Source organism: Falco punctatus, assembly GCF_963210335.1.
Source record: "Falco punctatus genome assembly, chromosome: 2".
NCBI lineage: Eukaryota > Metazoa > Chordata > Aves > Falconiformes > Falconidae > Falco > Falco punctatus.
Window position 1 is genome coordinate 114,722,616 of NC_137581.1, and position 19,209 is coordinate 114,741,824.

The 19,209-nt window shown below is 39.0% G+C and overlaps 1 protein-coding gene across 2 annotated transcripts in view; it reads left to right on the plus strand.

Moving 5' to 3' along the window:
* Positions 1-19,209, plus strand: part of GABRR3 (gamma-aminobutyric acid type A receptor subunit rho3) — a 44,799-nt gene that overhangs the window by 16,031 nt on the left and 9,559 nt on the right. Inside the window, exons 3-7 of one of the 2 annotated variants that reach the window (XM_080374585.1) lie at positions 3,605-3,717; positions 13,324-13,391; positions 14,964-15,187; positions 18,080-18,162; positions 18,997-19,137. In XM_080374585.1, coding sequence (XP_080230711.1) covers positions 3,605-3,717; positions 13,324-13,391; positions 14,964-15,187; positions 18,080-18,162; positions 18,997-19,137 — 629 coding nt within the window. Of the gene's footprint in view, positions 1-3,604; positions 3,718-5,612; positions 13,392-14,963; positions 15,188-18,079; positions 18,163-18,996; positions 19,138-19,209 lie in introns of both variants that reach the window. The other variant, XM_080374586.1, reaches the window with a different exon arrangement.

The window sequence follows — 19,209 nt, forward strand, 5'->3', positions numbered from 1 at the left end:
AACTCAGGTAGGTAAAAAGAGATTTCGTCTCCTTAGGTGCATGTATCTGCTGATGCGTGCATCTGTTGATGATTTCACAAAAATTTCTTCACCAGAAGTGTTGTCCGGAATTGGAACAGGTTGCCCAGGAAATTGGTTGAGTTACCATCCCTGGAGGTATTTAAAAGACCTGTAGCTGTGGCACTTCAGAGACATGGTTTAGTGGTGGACTTGGCAGTGTTGGGTTAATGGTTGAACCTGATGATCATAAGGGTCTTTTCCAACCTAAACAATTCTGTGATTCTGTGTAGGCTTTTCCTCTCAAACACCACAGCCTAACATCTGCCATACGATGAATGTGCAGAATCAATGACTGCATTTAGACTCCTAGGTTACGGTCCACTGGCCAAAGCTGCATGATAAAGAGACCAGGGTGCCAGGCCACCAAAATATAATCTGTATCTTTGCTGTGCTTCTGCAAGAATGAAAAGTGTATCTCGACTGAACTCGGGAAGGTTTTCTGAGACCTACACTACTTAGATCTGTCTCTTCTTTTCAATGGAATTGGTGCCATGGGAAGGAGCACTCAAGAAAACATCTGCTGATGATTTCACAATGCTGTAGGGCTGATCAATAGTTAGATATGGGTCTAGAGTTGCTTGGGAGTAAACAAATATATACATGAGACTCCTTGAAGCGTCAGTTAAATAACTGTAATGCTGCAGTGAGAACAATTTAATACTGTAACTCTTAGCGAAAGAGCAACATCTGGAGTCCAGATGCTGATGTTAAAGGAGTATCTGCTAGAGAACACTTTTATCCTTGGGTGGGGGAAGCAGTCAAGAAGGAGCAAAAATGCGAAGCAGAAGTGTATTATTTTTTAATGATACAGAATTTTTTATGGATTTTGTCTAAGTTTTGGTACCTTTACACATGCAGTGTTACCAGTGTCCATAAAATTAATTCCAAGTACCGTAAGCATATATCTCTGCCTGTAATCCTATTTTCCTTTGAAACAAAAAAAATAATCTGCCAAAGGAAGGTATTGAAGAAAAGATGTAGCATGTTTGTAATGAAAGTGCTATTCTGACCCCTGCAAGATCTTGCCTAACTTGAACAACCACTTTTGATAGCAGCTAGAAATAATTATACGTACCCCACCATTTGTATATCAAACATCAGCTTGAAGAGGCTGTTCAACTAAGCGGGCACAAAGGATGCTTTGCATTTAGGCAGCATTTCTGTTTATTTTATCCTCATCCAGGGAAACAGAAGGAATATAAAAATCCCATAATATCTCTTCTCAGTGGCTCATTAAAAAAAGAATTCCTGCTCTGGTAGCTTATGTTTTGCCTCTTCTGACTAGGGAAAGTCTTCCTCAGTCACATCCTTGTTTCTTGTAAGAAGTTGCAGTAGATGTATCATCGTTTTAGCCTGCTTCTTCCAGTGAAATCATCGGAGCATCAAACAGATAATTTCCTTGGCATATCCAATGACAAATAACCTAATGCTTCCAAACTGTATTAGCTGTGCCATGGCATTCAGAACATAATTCATCATTTTCTCTTATACTGGTTCCCAAGCAGCAAAATTTCCTCATATACCTATTGCAGACCATTGCAGGTGTTCAGTTCTACTGCCCATTCTACTCTGATACAGGTTTTCTCTGTAGTGATTTTAATTCTCTGAAGCATGGGGTTTCATTTTAGCGTCCACATAATTTTCATACACAGACGACTAAAGTCTGTATTTGAAATGCCTGATGGGTGTTCTGATTGCCCTGGTAATTTGGTTCAGACACTGCCAGAGACATTCGGGAATACTAAGGTAAATTAATTTGTTCAAGCCCAACAGTTCTGAACCGCCCAGCAGCCACCTCAGTCTTCCAGTAACATAGCATTTTCAAAAGTAAGTTCTTGGGCTTTGTTATTAAGAAAAAAAGGGGGAAGGGGGGGGGGGGGAGTAAATACAGGTATTTCATATTCTATACCTTGTCTTAAGCAGTATTTGACTACAGGGCAAACCTTCAGAACAGACATTCAGTCTAAAGTAATAATTAGAGTTGCTAGCAGCAAAGTCCCAGCGAATCACAGAAGGCATGAAAGAAATTGCCTAGGGAGAGTCCCTTGCCTGTGGCAAAGCAGCTGTATTTAAGTCATTCCTACAGATAGATGTCTAACCTATTCTTAAATAGCCCCAGTGAAAGGAGTCTGAAAACCTGCCCAAGCAATATGTTCCCATGTTTCACTGTTGTCACCATGAGAAAGGTGTTCCTAATGTGTACCATCTGTCTTCTTGCCACTGCTTATCCTACTGGGGAGCGGACATGCAGCAAAGGGCCCTGTAAAAGCTCATGATGTGTTCTGAAGACTGTGATGTGTTCCCTCAGTCTTCTCCCTCTAAATTAAACTACGCAAGTTCTTACCTTTCCTGCAGTGGGGGCCCAAAGCTGGGTGTAATTCTGTAGCTAAGGGATGGCTGGTTCTGTTACTACTTGGGGCCATCCACTTAAAGCAGAACATGCAACGAGAGGTGGAAACTTAAGGAGACACCACAGCATTTTCCTTATAGCAGAACCAAAGAGTGTAATGGATTCTTTCTAAAGCCTGTGCCCCACAGTTGCCGGATCTGGCTGTAGATCTTGTCTGTGTTTTAACCCAATACCTTTGTGGTACGGGCACATACCAGACCCCTCTGCTGTCTGTGCCATGGTTTCTGTTTATAGGAAAAATGCATTGTGATGGGCATCTGTTGTTCATTTTAAATGCAGGCTCAGCCCATGAGATTTCCATCGGGAGAGCTCAAGTCCATTCTTAGGCATGTGATTTTCCCAGTGGAATTTGGGATATTGTGCAGTATGTTCTGCAAAGGGAAGAAAGTTAGCAACAGTCACCAGAAAGAAGTACAGAATTCATGGTGTCCTGCTGAGAGCACAGGTTCATCTGTGCTGCCTTGGTGCTACGTAGAGGCTCAGTTATGTGTGGCATGGGGAAAAATGCAGAGACAGGACTCCTGATGCAAAGGAGTGCTGCGCGTGTGAGCAGCAAATAAGGGATGAGCTAACGAGTAATTTGGCCAAATCTGTGTGATGTTTAAGAGGATCTCCAAAGACAAGTTCCTGGATCTAAGACCATTGATTTCTGAGCCCTTCTGAAAAATCATTGACTCATGTGAGCTGCTAGGCAAAAAAAAAAATAATTAAAATATTTACAATAAAAAGTATATTTGTCTGTGTAATGGATAATGTATGAAGTGGTTTAAAAACATGGACACATGGTGTTATTTCCAAGTCTGAGTTGCAATGGTTATATGAATAATATTTTTTCAAACAGCTATAATCTCTTGTATAATGATAGATACAATCTCTAAGTGGAACAGAAAAAGCGCTAGGTGTTCTGGGACTTTCTAGATATAATTGGTGTTCCTCATGGAGCTGGGCACCCTCTTACCTGATTTCCCTACCTTTCCCAATATAACTTTCTCCAACTTTATTAGCACAGTTTTTTCCCTTCTCATACCAGATTCAACCATCCAGTATTCTTGGGTCCCTGCTTCATTTAACTAGAACTCTGAATGTCAGACAGAAAAAAATATGAGGTTTCTTACTATTTTTTTTTAAACATAGCAAACGAGAAATTAAAATGAGGAAACTTGACAGCACCAAAGTACGGCCACTTAAGTCTGAACAGCTTCTTCACATAGAGGACCATGACTTTGCACTGAGACCTGGATTTGGAGGTAAGCAGCTCATGCCTGCGCTGTGCTGGTTAATAGTTTATCCTCTCTCTGGAAGTTTGCTTAAACTCTGTCCAGCAGTGTCACTTAAAATTAAATGACAGACTTAATCGCAGCTCACCTCTTCTGTTGCACTCTGCAAATAAAGAAAGAAGAAATCCAGAAATACTTGAAGGCAAGGGACATTTTTGTGTTTAGCATATCAATAGCAGAAACTGTTTAAATTGTCCCCTTTTCAGAACTAATTTAAAAAATATTAGAATGAGATTCTTTGATAAAGTGATTAAGGTATCCCTGTAAACTGCATAGTCTAGTAGCAATTAGCAAATTAGTCATCAAATTTGTTTTGTGAGATTGAAATGAACCATCAATTCTTAAATCTGCTCTACAAAATTAAAAAAACTACCCACAGGCCTTCAGTTTATTACCATGTTGTTTCTGTGTTGTTGGGCTCTGTGATGATTATTTCTTCATTTAACTAAATTGCATTGGATAAAGGAAGTATTCAATGGGATGTTCACAGTTTGGATTCAATTTTGAATCTCCTGCATGAAAGTTAAAATGAGAAAGCTGTCCCACTAATAAGCTTTGTCTGAGCCTTTGTGTCACCATTTCTGTGTTCACGATTCATGAAAATAGACTGAACTGCTCTGGATTAAGACAAAATAAAATATATGAGGACCAATAATCAGCTGTGTAAACAAACATAAATCTGGCAGGCTAGCTGAAGTCTGTGGAGCTATTCTTGTTGACACCAGTTGCTGGGACCTGGGGCATGCCGGGAGAGAGATCTGGGGTAAGAGAAGAGCCTCTCTGGATGCACTGGGAGAATGTGAAACGGTTTCTTGTTACCCTAGAAATTCTGTCTCATCAGAGAGCAAAAGTCTTGCCTGATTTTGAACAATAGTTGAGATACATCTGTTTCTTGACCACAAAAGTTAGGATTACCTCTTGCCTAATACCTGTCTAGTCTAATATCTATTAGTCTGGACATCTTGTTACCACCTGCTTTGCCACACAAGGAATTTAAATTTTTAAGTGTCGTCTTAGAGAGGAAGTAGCATTTCCATGATAGCAAACAACAGTTTGGGATGTACTTTATCGCTGGATCATCCCAGAAAGCAATACTTATGATGTACATAAAAGCAGCTTTCAGAATATACCCTGTGATCTGGCAGATGTAATTTTCCACAGGCAGTGAGGATTTTTTTACACCCAGCAAATCTGTACCAGGCTTTTTCCCCTTGTCCTTTTATTTTCAGATGACTAGTCATAGAGCCCATTCAATTCCTATTGAAGCCAGCTGTAGTTTTTCCACTGACTTCATTGCAGAGGCCTCTCAATAATCACTGTGCCATGGGTGTGATTTCAGCTGTACTCCTGTCTCTCAGAAATAGCTTTCAGCAGAAGAGTGCATCAGCTTTGCTTCTCTTCTATCATCCACATGCCATAGTGGCATGGGAGACGCTTTTTTCAGTCACATCCAATAGTTTACATGCTTCCAAATTTTCAGAACTCTTAATATGTGGCACAGGTAGGTGTGAATCTCTCTAAGACTAAAACGTAGATCCATTAACATTTTTACAGCACACAGTGAAAAAAGTCTCTAGCAAAATGAATGTAGATCCCAAATTTTACTCCATTATTCCTAACTTACCATTGTTTTCAGTGATGTTACAGTGGTAAAGGATGGTTTGTTTTTCACAAGAGGCAGGTTAAGAAGGCAGCAGCAGAGAGTTAGTACACAGGTGTGACCTCATCAGACGACAAAACGCACCAACTGAAACACAGATCTGAATAACATACCCAGAATTATTTTATGACAGCAGAGACAGAGTACAGGTTTCTCTGAAGAACACTGGTGAATAAGTGTGCAGCAGAAGGAAACTTAACTAGAGAAGGTGAAATTAGAGATACCATTGCTACAGTCATTGCCACGGCAGTTGTAACATAGCCCTGAACCGCATAGAGACTTACAACACTGCAGCTTTATGTATTTAAAGCAGGTGAAATCTTGGGTTTGTTTTTATCAAATCTAATGAAGCATTTCAGTATTGTCATTCATAAGGGGCTTGTATCTGTCACATGTCACAGTGCATGATTTATTCAGCTCAGCACAATGCATCAATTCACAATTCTGATGGGAAAAAAAACCACAGGTCAAAACAGCTGGGTGAAAACTAAGTATTTTAAAATCATTCTTTACCTTTAGAAGAGGGGAATTTTTTTGGCCTCTCCTATACCCCATTGTGATATGCTGGGTATGTCAGGGAGTTGGAATGACAGATTTTATTAATCTGGCTCCACTGTGCCCCTTTCTCTGAGGTCAATCATCCTTTGCACCAGTTTGGGAGAAAAAGCATCTGGAAAATTCATGCCGTTTTGAACCTCCTGGAGATCCCTCAGTTCAGGGAACTCTTAAATCTGGCTTGTTTGATTTCATTTAGCCCCACACATGCAGAGTAAATGAGGCAGACTACAGGATCCAGAGATTTTAGTATTTATAATTAAGTAACAAAGGAAAACCAGAGACAGCACATCCTGAATTTGACTTGTAAACTGAGCAAATGTGCACAGGAAAAAAACTGGAGGAAATGAATGTAGAACTCTTGGTTACTGATGCTATCAGCTGCAGTGTTACTGGAAATAATTGTGACTTTGCTTACATGACTGGTTCCTTTCTCATGAAATTGTGTCATTGATCTGTGGAGATAAGAATCCCTTTTTTGACTAAATGGACACAACTCCATTTGAGTGTTATTTACATTCTTCTGCGGTTGCAATGCCATTCCAGCTGTACAGTCAGAATTTGACTCTCTGACTGTTGTTTTCAAAATTTAGTCCTGACCTTGTCCATTTATTAAGAGATTAGCGATCAAAGTCTGAGAAGCATATTGTGTCAAGAGGAAGCAAAACCAACAAGCTGTTTCTACATTTTTGCTATAGACATGTTACTTTGTCTGCAGTTCATTATACAGTGAAGTGAAGCAAACCAGTAATTCAGTACATCCAAACATTCTTTAAAAAACTAAACTTACATTGTTAAACTGCACTTATTCCCAAGGCCAGGATCTTGGGTTGTTGTTTGGGGTGGGCAGGCGGTTGGGTTTTTTTTCTTTCCTGGATTTTTTTCTTTTGTTTTGTTTTGTTGTTGCCTTCTATGTAATGTCATAATCCAATTTGCTTTGGATTGGTGGACCCCTGCTGATGCAAACAGATGTGGAGCAGCATAGTGATTTGATTAATTCCACTAGATATTGGACTAGGAGCATGGATGTTTCCTATGCTCAAACAGCTTTACCAACTGCATCAGTGAACATTGTAGGAATTACGTTTAATCCTTGCTGCTTCCAGAAGCACTGATACAGGCCAGGAGATGGGTATGAGAGGGGTCCTGCAATGGTATAGTATTGCTTGCCAGTTCTGGCAAGGCTGTCTGTCTGCATAGGTCCTACTAAAGGAAACAGAAGACTGTCAGTAGACTCAGAATCAGGTCTTTTCATGACTTATATATCTTCATACTACTATGGTGAAAGTACTTCAACTGATTTTTCAGTAGCCCGATAAACTGATAATCTGTGAGCAGATAGCTTAAGTTTGGGCTGGAGAAGAAGTAAGAAATTACATTATGTTGCCAGCACTTCTTGGAATGGTCATCCCCCTGTTTTAAACTCAGTAAGAAACGGTAAGCACAGGCCAATAACAGCCAACGAGCAGAGACTTCTAGCAGCTCAGATCTGAGAGCTGTGATGCAGGCTGCCTTAGCAGCCAAAACTGTATACATTGAGAGAGGTATTAAAGCAGATCCTTTGAAATGCTTTAAAGTTACTTTCTTTGCTACTACACATCTATTTGCGTATATCCTATTATTTTCTGAACAATCTTATTTCGAAATACTGGCAGAAGTCATTGGTGTGAGCTCTTGGTTTCCTGAGTTCTATCTTCACTTACTAAAAATTAACATTGCCATTAAAAAAAATCATAGACTAGCATATAGAGGAGGCCATTCTTTTATTTTTCTGTACCTTGGTTTTCCTGACAGTAAAACACTTCCATGCACTCTCTGAACTGTTTTAGAGTCTAAAGGTTATGGAACCACATGATCATTGTCACTGTGTACATGCAAGTCCTTACTGTGTATATATATATTTGTGTATAAATATATATTGAAGTATGACAAATTTATTTTTCTTTTACATTGTGTCTTAAGGACCTGCCATTTCCTTTGCTGACAGTATGTTAGTTAATGAAGTTTAAAAATCCATTATCTCTGCTTTGTCAACCGGTATAGAGAATAATAACATTAGCAAGTATTAGAAATGATGGAAAAGAATTTAGTAGCATTTAGCTGGTCAAGAATTAACATTTTTTCTAGACAATTTGCATCCCAATTCCAATTAAGCATAATCTTAATTCCAAATTTTCAGAGGATCAGAAATTCCATTAATTTACTCCCTGTTATGCTTCCTCCCTCCTCAAGCTAAATTAGTAACATTTAAATTCATCTGAAGGTAAACGGGGGGTGGGGGGGGAGGGAAAGGAAAGAAAATAGCACCCAATTAATGTTCAAAAAATGCTGCAATTCTAACAACTCTTTGCCACCAAGTTGTTTTCTTTTTTGCACCACAGCCTTCCCTGAAAGGTCAGAAATATCTTCTCAATGTGGTGAAGACTCACTCTGACGAAAGTGGAATGGCTTCTTTTCTTGTGTTACTGGAAGGAGTAGCTGGGGTCCAGAACAGGAGGGAAATATTTTGATAATTTGCAAGACCTTTAATAGGCTCCTTCTCCTGGATATTTTTTCTCTTACATTACTAATTCTTCCATTCCAAGAGTTGGCTACTGCTAATACCAGGTGCTAATATCACCTTCATTTCTTACAGAAATAAGAAAGAGACAAAACCGTAACATGAAGAAAATACCATGCCAGTAATTTTCCTGTTTCAGACATTGCCAAAGGAAAGTAAATACATCCACATAGCTTCACTTCCCTGGGGCTTGTTTACATTTGTCTCTGGTTTTCTTCCTCTACAGGCCCACAAGCATTTTTCAGAAGAAAGGGCTCTTGTAGATCTTGATCCTTCCCTGGTCTCTGTCTCCTTCTGGGAGCTTTCTGTAAGACCTAGCTTTTTTCCAGCACACACTGTTACAAAGCCAACTGGGATACAGTGGCTGGTTTTTCTAAAGTCAACATTTCATCTTAAAGAACTTCAGGTGCAATCCGTGGTGTATTCAAAAGTCTATTACAAAAATACTATAGAATTCACTAAACCAGTCATTATTACTGTAGAAATTGATGCTAAAATGCTAAAAGGATATATTTTTTACGTAATATCCCTTCTAAAAAGGGTATTATAGAATTTACCTGCTGTACTATCTATTAAAAAAATTCCATGCTCATCAAGGAATTCTTTTGCCATGTTTAAACCTTTAAAATAAAAGACTGGAAATGGCTTGTGTGAAGATAAGCCCATCTGAAAACAATTCTGTTTTTTCTGCTGAGGAGTAATTATCTTGAAAATCTGTGGAGTCTCCATTGTGAAAATCACTAATCCCTCTAAAATAATGATTTATAGCAACGCTCTGAAGCAACTGAAGCTGCTCAGTTTAATAACAAAATCCTCTCTGCCATCCACAGTTTTGTCAAACTGGGAAATAAAAATACAGCTTTGCTCAGGTTACTTTTTTTCAAAGTGAATTTAATGTTGTTGCCTGATGGTCAGCCAGAAATTGAAATTCTCTATATACTAGGGAGAAAGCTGTGGTACAGGCATAGAGGTAGACAAATCACTAGTCTGGCTGGTTTAGGATCCTTTCCAATGCTTATTGAAATGCTCTTTTTTAAAAACACCCAATTGTAGTAAAACATATCCAAGTGATGAAGAAATTATAGTTCTCAGCATCCTGTTCCCAGTAGTTAATTAATACTGTTTCTGGTGGAGTTGATTTTTAATCACAGAAAAAAATATTTCCAAGAAACTAAAAAGCTCAGAAGGCCTTCACCTGAGGAAGGCCAATATGCATCTTATGTGGTGGTGGTGGTGACAATATAATAATGTTTCCAGTTAGAAAAGTGAACAGCACACTGAAGTGCCCAGGGTTGCATATATATGCAATGTTTAGCGTCTTTATCGTCTACTTACATTTGTTGCCAGAGTCAGAACAGGAAGAAAATATTCGCAGCTGCTATGATCTGTCAATAATAGGTCAGGGCTGGACTTAGGGGATGTGGTTTTATAATGGTCTGTGGTAAATGCTAGACTGAACAGTATTTTCTCATTAAGCAGCATAAGTACAGTCTTCGGCCTTTCCTCAGCTAGAGAACAGGAATCTCTTTTTAAGGAGTCTGTTTCACAGTTCTAGCATTTCTACCTAATCAGGAACAAATTTCATTGTAACAGTTCCCTTTTGATTTAATTCACTTTAGAACCATCCACTGTATTTCTCCTGGCCATAGCTTTTGATCTCTTTTATGCTATTGTGTCCCCACTGACTTGGTTTTATAATAGTTCCCAACTTAGTGCAAGCTGTCCTTTCAAAGAATCAAGTGCCTCTGTGTATTTAAGTGGCGCTTACAGTTTGTATGCGTGTGACCTATAACATAAGCTGCCACTAATTTCTAGTTCTGTGATCAGTTCCTTTGTATCCGCCCAGATAAGGTCAATTATTGAATGAAGCCATGCCCCCACTGGAATAGCGCTTGTTGGGGTAGGAAATTGTAATTTTTGCAAATCCCAAGAAAGTATTAGGACTGCCATCATCACACTTGAGTACCTGTCACTAAGAAAAACCTTTTCCTCACTACACATGATAAACGGCTTAGAAAGCCAGTCATGCTATTCTGTGATATGATTTGTGGGTAGCTCTTTGCCTGTTTGAAGAATGTTGATGGCAGACATTTAACTTTATTTGCTTTAGATTCGTGCTTGACTCAGAAACTGGTGAAGCTGTTGGTTTACGCAGAGAACTGCTCCCCCCTCCTCCCCTTCCATTCCCATAATTCTATATAAATAGGACTAATCCCACTGTTTTTAACATGCTAATCAAGCAAATCATCCCCCAAAGTTTTGGTAATAGCAGTTAAGGTCAAATGTGCACCCAGATATGAGCACTTCCAGTATATCCCACCACGCGCCTCTGCCATAGTCCCAGGGTAAGAGTTTGGACACACCTACAATATCAAGAAGTTGAAGCTTCATGGTGGGTTAGGTTAGATAATGCACAGTTCATCTGCCTATTTGCAGTCACTCCAAGCAACCCTGGTAACCAACAGGCATTTCCAAGTCACAAGCCACCTCCCCCCAAGCTGGAACGTGCCTGTTCCACTGCATGGACTTTGAAGGGAGCCAAGGGCTGAAGCCAGATTGTATCTTCAATGCTGTTCACTTATTAGTCAGCTTTTGCACTGAACATGCTCCTAGGCTGGAGCACTGTGCTTCTACAGCTACCCTGCTCCCTGAGCCACCCTGCCTTGTGGACAGCTAGCTCAGGTGTCAGCTCTGCAGCCATGCCTTGTCCTGTTTCATCACACAAACAAGGAGCTTGATAGACAACTCCTTATCTTTCTGCGGTGTTTGCATTTAAATGATGTGTGAAAGCTGTTTGTGAGTGATGTTCACATCATGTACAAATCCCGCAATCACTTCTACTTAGGCTAAACCTGCCTTTAGTTTGCGAGATAGCTTAGATTTCAGTGGCAGACTGAGACGACTCCACTCAGATTACAACCAGACATTTTTGCACCAGTACTTGGTACAAGTTGGTATTTAGGGTAAGTAAACTATTTGTGTGATGTGGACAAAGCAAAGACAAGAAGCAGTCAGAAATGGTTTAGGAGAGGCATAAACATTTTTATTGGTTTGTGTAAAGAAGCCTGGCTGGATATATACATTGATACTCTTGTGCATCAGCCTCTAGGGCAGATGTCTACTGCTGTCTCTATTCTCCAAAAGAAGCAGCGTTTTCCCAATTGCTGTCTAGTCTTTTACTAATAAAATAATTGACGGAACTTTTCTGTCTGGAGTCCCGAATTTTGTTTTGAGCTTTGGCCAACAGCCTGAGCAATGCATTCCTTTCAGAGGGAGACGTGATTTCTGAGCCAGACAGCATAGCTCTTGTCAATGCTGAAACATGCTCCTGTGTGCCCTGCTAACTGAACACGTTTTATCTTGCTTTCCCATGCACAATGCATCTTCATCTGTTCTGTGCAGGGTCAAACCCTCCATTAAAAAATACAAGTCAAATCAAGAGATTACAGAGCCAGATTTTAAAATACCTCAATAACAGTTCAAGATCTCTTGAACCGGTAAGAACTGGAGGCAGCTGTGTAATCCTCGAGGGCTGCTATTTTAAGGATAATTCCTAAAAGAGACACAGTATTGTGGCTGGTTATCAGGAGAGTGGTATTTCTGGACTATCTTAGCTTGACACTGATAAAAGGAAAAGACAAGAAAAAGAGCAAAAAAACCTGTTGCCATCTCCTGCTATTCAGACTTCCTTGTACTCATGTTTTGTACTGCATTTTGTACTTTAAAAATATTTAAACTGACTATTTTAAACAAATATAATTAGAATCCCGTGTACAATAATTACTATCACTTTTCATGTCAAATGCAGAATTTTCCTCAGGGTGGGGGCATGTATGCACACATCACTCGCCCTCCTCTGTAAGGAAGTGATTAGACAATTGTTTTAGTGGAATGACTTGCTTGCTGAAAATTACACAGATACATAACCTGTATAGAACTAGATCCTTCACTCTAGATACTGTACACTGAAGAGACTGGAAATAATTTTATATTTTTCTGTATTTTTTGGTTGATTTTCAGTCACTTTATTGTAAAAATGCAAATATGGTTTTATAATTTTTTCATTCAGATCCCATTGTGTTATATGCTTACAGTTTTTTTCAGTGGCATGAAATAGTGGGGTAGTATATAAAATAGTAATTTTTTATATATAAAATATATACAAATATTAGATATAAAATATATTCTAAAAAGTCACCTAGTGCAGTTTGGTATGTATTGTACTTGGTAAATTATGCACTCAGAAAAACACCACACTCCATCACAGAACAAGCTTAGTATGTGTACAGCTTTTCCTTCAGGTAGTGAGCAGTCAATCCTTTTTCACAAATATCTGTGTCAAACTTTAGAAACAGTTAAGTAACTAAAGATAATTAGGGGGTGTAATAAATATTTTGTTTATAAATGTGGGAATAAGTATTGGAACTGGTAAGAAAGCTTTGCAATCTTTGATGTATTTGATACGTTTACTCAGCTTTTCCCTATGACAGTTCTCAATAGCACTCCAAGCAGTTCATTAGCTTTGGCGCCACAAGGAAGCTGTCACTGCTGTCCAAACTGTAATGCCAGTAACAACTAGTCTGGTTGCAAAAAGATCACTGAAGATTTTGTACTTATTTTTACAACTGTTTAACATCGGGTTTTACTTTGTTGCCATGGGCTTTCTCGATCAATTACTGAAGTGGACAGACTGTAGTAAATGCTAGGATGGGGTACTGTCTGTATGTTGCTGAAACACAGTCTTCCCTTGAAAAATATGGATATGTGCTCCTCATCCCTCTCTCATTCTGTTACATTGAAGGGTCGCCAATACCTGTGGGCATTGATGTGCAGGTAGAAAGCATTGACAGCATATCTGAAGTTGACATGGTAAGTTGGTTAGCAGAACTGGAATAAAGAACTTGAACCAAAAATTTGGGGTCTCAGAAACATCCAGCTGGATGATACAGAATAATACAGCTAAAGAAAGCAAACCCTTAAAGAGCACAACCTTGCCTTGAAGCATGCAAGTTGTTCTCATTTAAACTAGTGAGTGTTTTATAAGAGCATGTGCTGAATTTCTCTCTGGACAAAAGGAACAGATCAGAGTGGATAGTGCTCTGATTTCAAAATGCCATCTATTCAGTAAGCCCCATGTACTTCTACATGAACTCTTAGTGCTCTGCACTGATTAGTTACATTTTTATATATATAAGATATAAGATTATTATTATTATTTATAATTAGATGATGAGGCTTTATGTCCTTTGCTTCCTTTGCTTATGCAGATCTGAATATTCCCATCATTTATGGCATGGGAGGAACTATGGTCACAACAAATGGAAATAAAAAAATCACTTCCAGGAGGGAGACAGCCTCACTGCAATCAAGTACCTGTAGCATTGGAACGCAGGCTGTTCATTCCTCAGCCAAAATTGTCACCAATAATGTCACCCAGACATTAGTGCCAAGTTTCTCCATCCTATAATAGCAGGGCAAATTAACTTTGCAAAGAGATCTCATTTACAATATCTTTTCACAGTGAGTGTAGCTCTAGTCATAGGTGTTGAGTTTCCTATGGGATCTGTCAGTATGAACCCCTGCATTCCTTTGCAAACCTATTAAAATCATAAAATCATATTATAGGGGAAGCCCCAAGTATCTTCCCAGTATTCTTACCAGAAGTAATTGTTCTACTGAGATAAATGATATCTGCTTAATAATGCAGAAGGTATGTAGGTGAGCACAGAGCAGTCAGGCTGTGCAGCGTCTCAGCCTGGGTTTGCAGCATCCTCTCCATCTCTTTCCACATCTGCATTTGCAGTTATGTTATTTCCCTAAATAGGATGATAAAATATTTGTAACAATCTTTCATATTAAAAAAAAATTGTAATTCTTGTAAAATTTGTTTACCTTTATGAAATTCATCATACTGTCTCTTTATGATGCATTTCATTCATAAATGTACTAATCTAAACCCCCTGTGCAATATTTGTACAAAATGTACAGATTAATGGATTTTACAAATTGACCTAATGCTCATGAAGAACTCTAATCCCTTTGTAAAGGAACCACGTACAGTTCATTCTGGGAAAAGCCTGTGAAGATTTCCAAAGGAAACTTTTTTCCCTTTGCCTTTGATTGGTTTTGAAGTTTCTTTATTGCTTCACTGATGGCCCAATCCAGCAGACCACTGGAATCTGTAAAAGTTTTATCTATATATAAATGAAGTATAAACCTCAGAATCAGCCAGCAGTGATAAGGCAAACAGCCGGTAACTCAGAGATAGTTCTGATCTATATTTAAACTCATTGAATAGCGTTTGATTCCTCTCATTAAGGATCCTCCAGATGATGTCCAGAGAAGAAATTGATCTTTTGCATGAGTTGATTATTTTGTACTGTTTTCTATTGTATGTGAATAAAACAAGCATTGTCTTCTTTCATTTTTAATTATACGAAGGACTTCACAATGACTTTATACCTCAGACATTACTGGAAGGATGAGAGACTTTCATTTCATAGTAACAAAAACAAAAGCATGACTTTTGATGGAAGATTGATAAAAAAGATCTGGGTACCCGATGTATTTTTTGTACACTCTAAAAGATCTTTCATCCATGATACAACGGTGGAAAACGTCATGCTCCGAGTATACCCTGATGGCAATGTACTCTTCAGTCTACGGTAAGAACAATACCCTTTTATAAAAAAAATACATGACTGTAATTGTGGACCAATAATCTGTACAGTGAAAAATTATTGGAAATACTTGCAGCTGAGACTCTGATGCTGGACTGGCATTAATCCCCTGGCATCAGATAATGGCAACTGGTGACCAGTGTACCAGTGGGAAAATAAATTTAGGATTGGTAACATACAGATAACATTTTTCTGTCATTCACGTGTTGTTTCCTGTTATGGGATAACAGCAGTTTTTTCATCTATTGTAAATAGTGCTGAAGTTTATCAAATATTAATTCATTGCCAGTTGTTTTAGCAATATTGCAGCAGTTTTACTATTGAGTACAGTAAAGCCCAAAATTATTAGCAAAGAACAAATGTGTTTTGTTTTTTTTTTTCTCTGAGTCTTTTAAAACTGTCTTAGCTGTTTTCACCCTGGGATACCTGTAAACACGCCACTGATATTAATTGGGGCTCCAGATAGGCACGGAGAGCAGATTATTGGTGCTGATACCAGCAATGTTAGACAGGCATGTTGTGTGACTACAAGGAACAGGAAAATGAAACAGCAATTCCAGGACTGGAGCAGGAAGGTCATTAAATGTGTCTCCCTTCTGTCAACATGTTATTTCTTTTCTTTATGAAGCAGTTTTGGATGATGTGGCAGAAATAGTTTTAATGGAGGAATTTTCCCCCTATGATAAAAGCCCTGAGGCCTGTGCATTGCAGAAATCACACTTGTCCAGTTTATTACTAATTTGGCCTCTGCACAGAGGTGATGTTTCATCTAATCCGGAGAGTTTGAAGATTTATGCAAGCACTTGAAATTTTGACTATGTAATAATTGTTCCATCAAGTAATGAATTTCTCTACCCTCTGATGAAGACATGCAGAAACCCTCACAACAGCTGTACGCCACTTTAAAATAGTGTATGTTCAAGGATCACACTGACCAGTAAGAAACAATGAGGTGAAGTATGCATTTTATTGCTATATTCATTTCCACGCTTCATGAGAGAGAGAGGGATCAGAGGAACTACACTAGTGCACCAAGGCTTACAGCAGTGGCTGTCCATGTGAGGGGTATGACATACATTCAGCTGGGGGAAGGAAGAGTGGCGAAGAGACCCAAGATGTGCAAACACATTCTGTCAGCTTGCTGGAGAGGTAAAGTGTCATCGAAATTAACAGCAACAAATTGTGTGCAAATAGTTACAAACCTAAGGAAACATGTGATGGGAAGGACAGAAATGGAAAGAAAGGAAAAAGCGAGGTGGGAGGGAAGGAAAAGGAGGAAGTAGAGCTGAGGGACAGACACAGTGTGAATCAATTTGCTATGTTTCCTCATTGCTCGGAATCCCCTCTGTGATGGGAACCCTTGCCCTGTGTCCTGCATCGCATTTGCAAGCTGGTGCTCTACTTCCTTGCCCTCGCCCCCTCTGCTCCCACCGTTGTCCTTCCCTAACCCTGCCTTACCAGGTGGTGTGTACGAGGTGACTCCTCCTTGCTCTTCTGTGCCAGTTCCTGCCAAACCTGTGGATTTCTTTCTGAACATAAGCATGAAGGGCAGGTGTCCTGTCCTCTTCCTTTCCTTCTCTATCAGTTATGATCAAACTGAGAGGCAGGGAAAGGGGTGACCCTAAAGGCTGGTGAACCCCAAGGTTTTAAAATGGTTATGGTGAAACAATGTGTTTCTAGCCTAAGTGGTGTTGATGCCTATGTTCCTAAAGAATCAGATGTTATTAAAATACCTTTTTGTATTGCCAGTTTTACATGCAGTGGGTAGGTTGTATTCCAAATACCTATGCGCAAGGAAATTGCATATTCCACAGTTTTTCTTCAGTGCCTAGCATCCAGGATTTTACTGAAGCAAAGTGGAACAGATAACCAGATTTGTTTCTAAAGTCTTTCCCCTTTTTTCAATCAACATTTGCTTCTTGTTCCCCTGATACTTTAGTCAATAGCTAAAAGATGGAAACAACGTTCATAGTTGGAAGCCTTATGCATGATCTTAAAGATGTACCAGACTCACAATCTCATTTCAAGCCAGTAAAATCTTACACTTGTAAAAATTCAGCTACAGTGTAATTACCGATCACAAGTTTTCAGAGATGACTTATGTAACCAGTATATCCCTTATCACTTAAATCCGTGTAGGATTCAGCTTGGGGAAAACTGAAAAATCAAATAAAAACATCAAATGACATGCAAGCTGTGACAAGAAAGGGAAATTTGGCAGTATTTACCATATTTAAATTGCTGCCTCTAGCCTTTTTTATTTATTTGTTAAAATGTCAAGCTATATTTATTTTCTGAACATTTGTGAAAAAGCAGGTGGAATATGAAATAATGTTACCTACATTTCCTTAAGCTTTTTAGAGTACAAGGCATTTCCATGGCGTTGAAAAGGAGAGTAGGCTTCCTGAAATTGTAGCTTATCTTTTTAATGCAATTAAATACTGTAACTATTCTAGCTGGGAAAATAGCACTTGGAATAATATTTGCTCTAATCTGTAATATTACCTACTTCAATCTATGAGAAATCCAGTCAAGAAATGTGAACTCCCCTTGTTAATCTCCATAAGTGTAGCCTTTCACAGTGAAATGTGTGAAAGGCTAATGAAGGATCAGGCAGGCCAGTAAAGGGTTTAAAAATTGAAGGTGATGCACTTAATAAGAAAGACTATTAACACTTTATAAAAATATGTTCTCTTACTGATTTACTTTTATCTTGCTATCTTTAAGCAATTTTAGAAGCATCTAAAAAAGTAGAAAAATCCAGTCGTTGGGATTCTAAACAGCAAATTGTTTGGGGTTCTCACTAAGATGTCTGCACAATCCTAGGAAAGTGTGACATTCTTCATGTAATTTCTGTTTTTCTGTTCCTTTCTGCAGAATAACAGTTTCTGCTATGTGTTTCATGGATTTCAGTAGGTTTCCTCTGGACACTCAGAACTGTTCCTTAGAACTGGAAAGCTGTAAGTTTAATTCATACCTGTTCTTCACACGTGCATCTTTACCAGCACTCCATCTCGTTCATAATACCTTTTTCACTTATTTTGGTATGTGAACTAAACCCTTCAACCTGTACGTATTAAACTGTGGCCAGTCTGGGATCCTTCCAGAACTTGGTGAGCTTTGGGAACATAGAAAATCCGTGATGCATCCTGCTTTGTTTCAACTGGGTTGATATTCCAGGGCCAAAATCTAAAAATGTTTCCTCTGTCAAAAATCATGGTTTTTTTCTGAGAAAAAAGTGCAAGTTAAAAGTAAAATGAGAGGGCTATTTTTGATCTCATGGAAAAATGAATATGAGTCCTTGTGTTACTGTGAATTGTCTGCTTTCTCACCCCTGACTCGGTTGTCTGTAGTAAGCTGTAGAGCTGGACAACAGAAGGTAATTTTGATAGCTCAGAATTTATACTTACTTGGATTATGAGTGGGAAATACCAGAAACCATAAAACTGGGATGCTGCTTTGTTGTTTAGTCTTGGAAAAGGGTCCTCAGCCTTCAGGCAGTCTGCTCAGTGTGGCAGCTCCAGAGTTCTGATCCTTTGTGCCCTGTGACCCTGAGCATGCCCATGTCCCCCGCCTGTCAGGTAAGCTGCTGGCAGGGCACAGGACTGGGCTACACTTGGAACAAGATGGAATATGGTCTTTACAATTTTTTCCATGTCAACTAACTGGCAAATTGATGTGAAAAGAATGCTTCTCTGGGGTTTTCCCAAGCTGAGTGGTCTCCTTTCCCTAAGAAAAGAAAACAGAAGCATTATTCCAGCAGAAGAAGTGATTTATTTTTTACTTTCCCATAGATGCATACAACGAAGATGATCTGATGTTATACTGGAAACATGGAAACAAGTCCCTGAGCACAGATGAGCACATCTCCCTCTCCCAGTTTTTCATCGAAGAATTCAGTGCTTCCAGTGGACTTGCTTTTTACAGCAGTACTGGTATAGTAAGCCCCTGTCTTTAGAACAGAGAAGCAGAGGACACCATCAAGCGAAATGTCTTTCATATTCAAA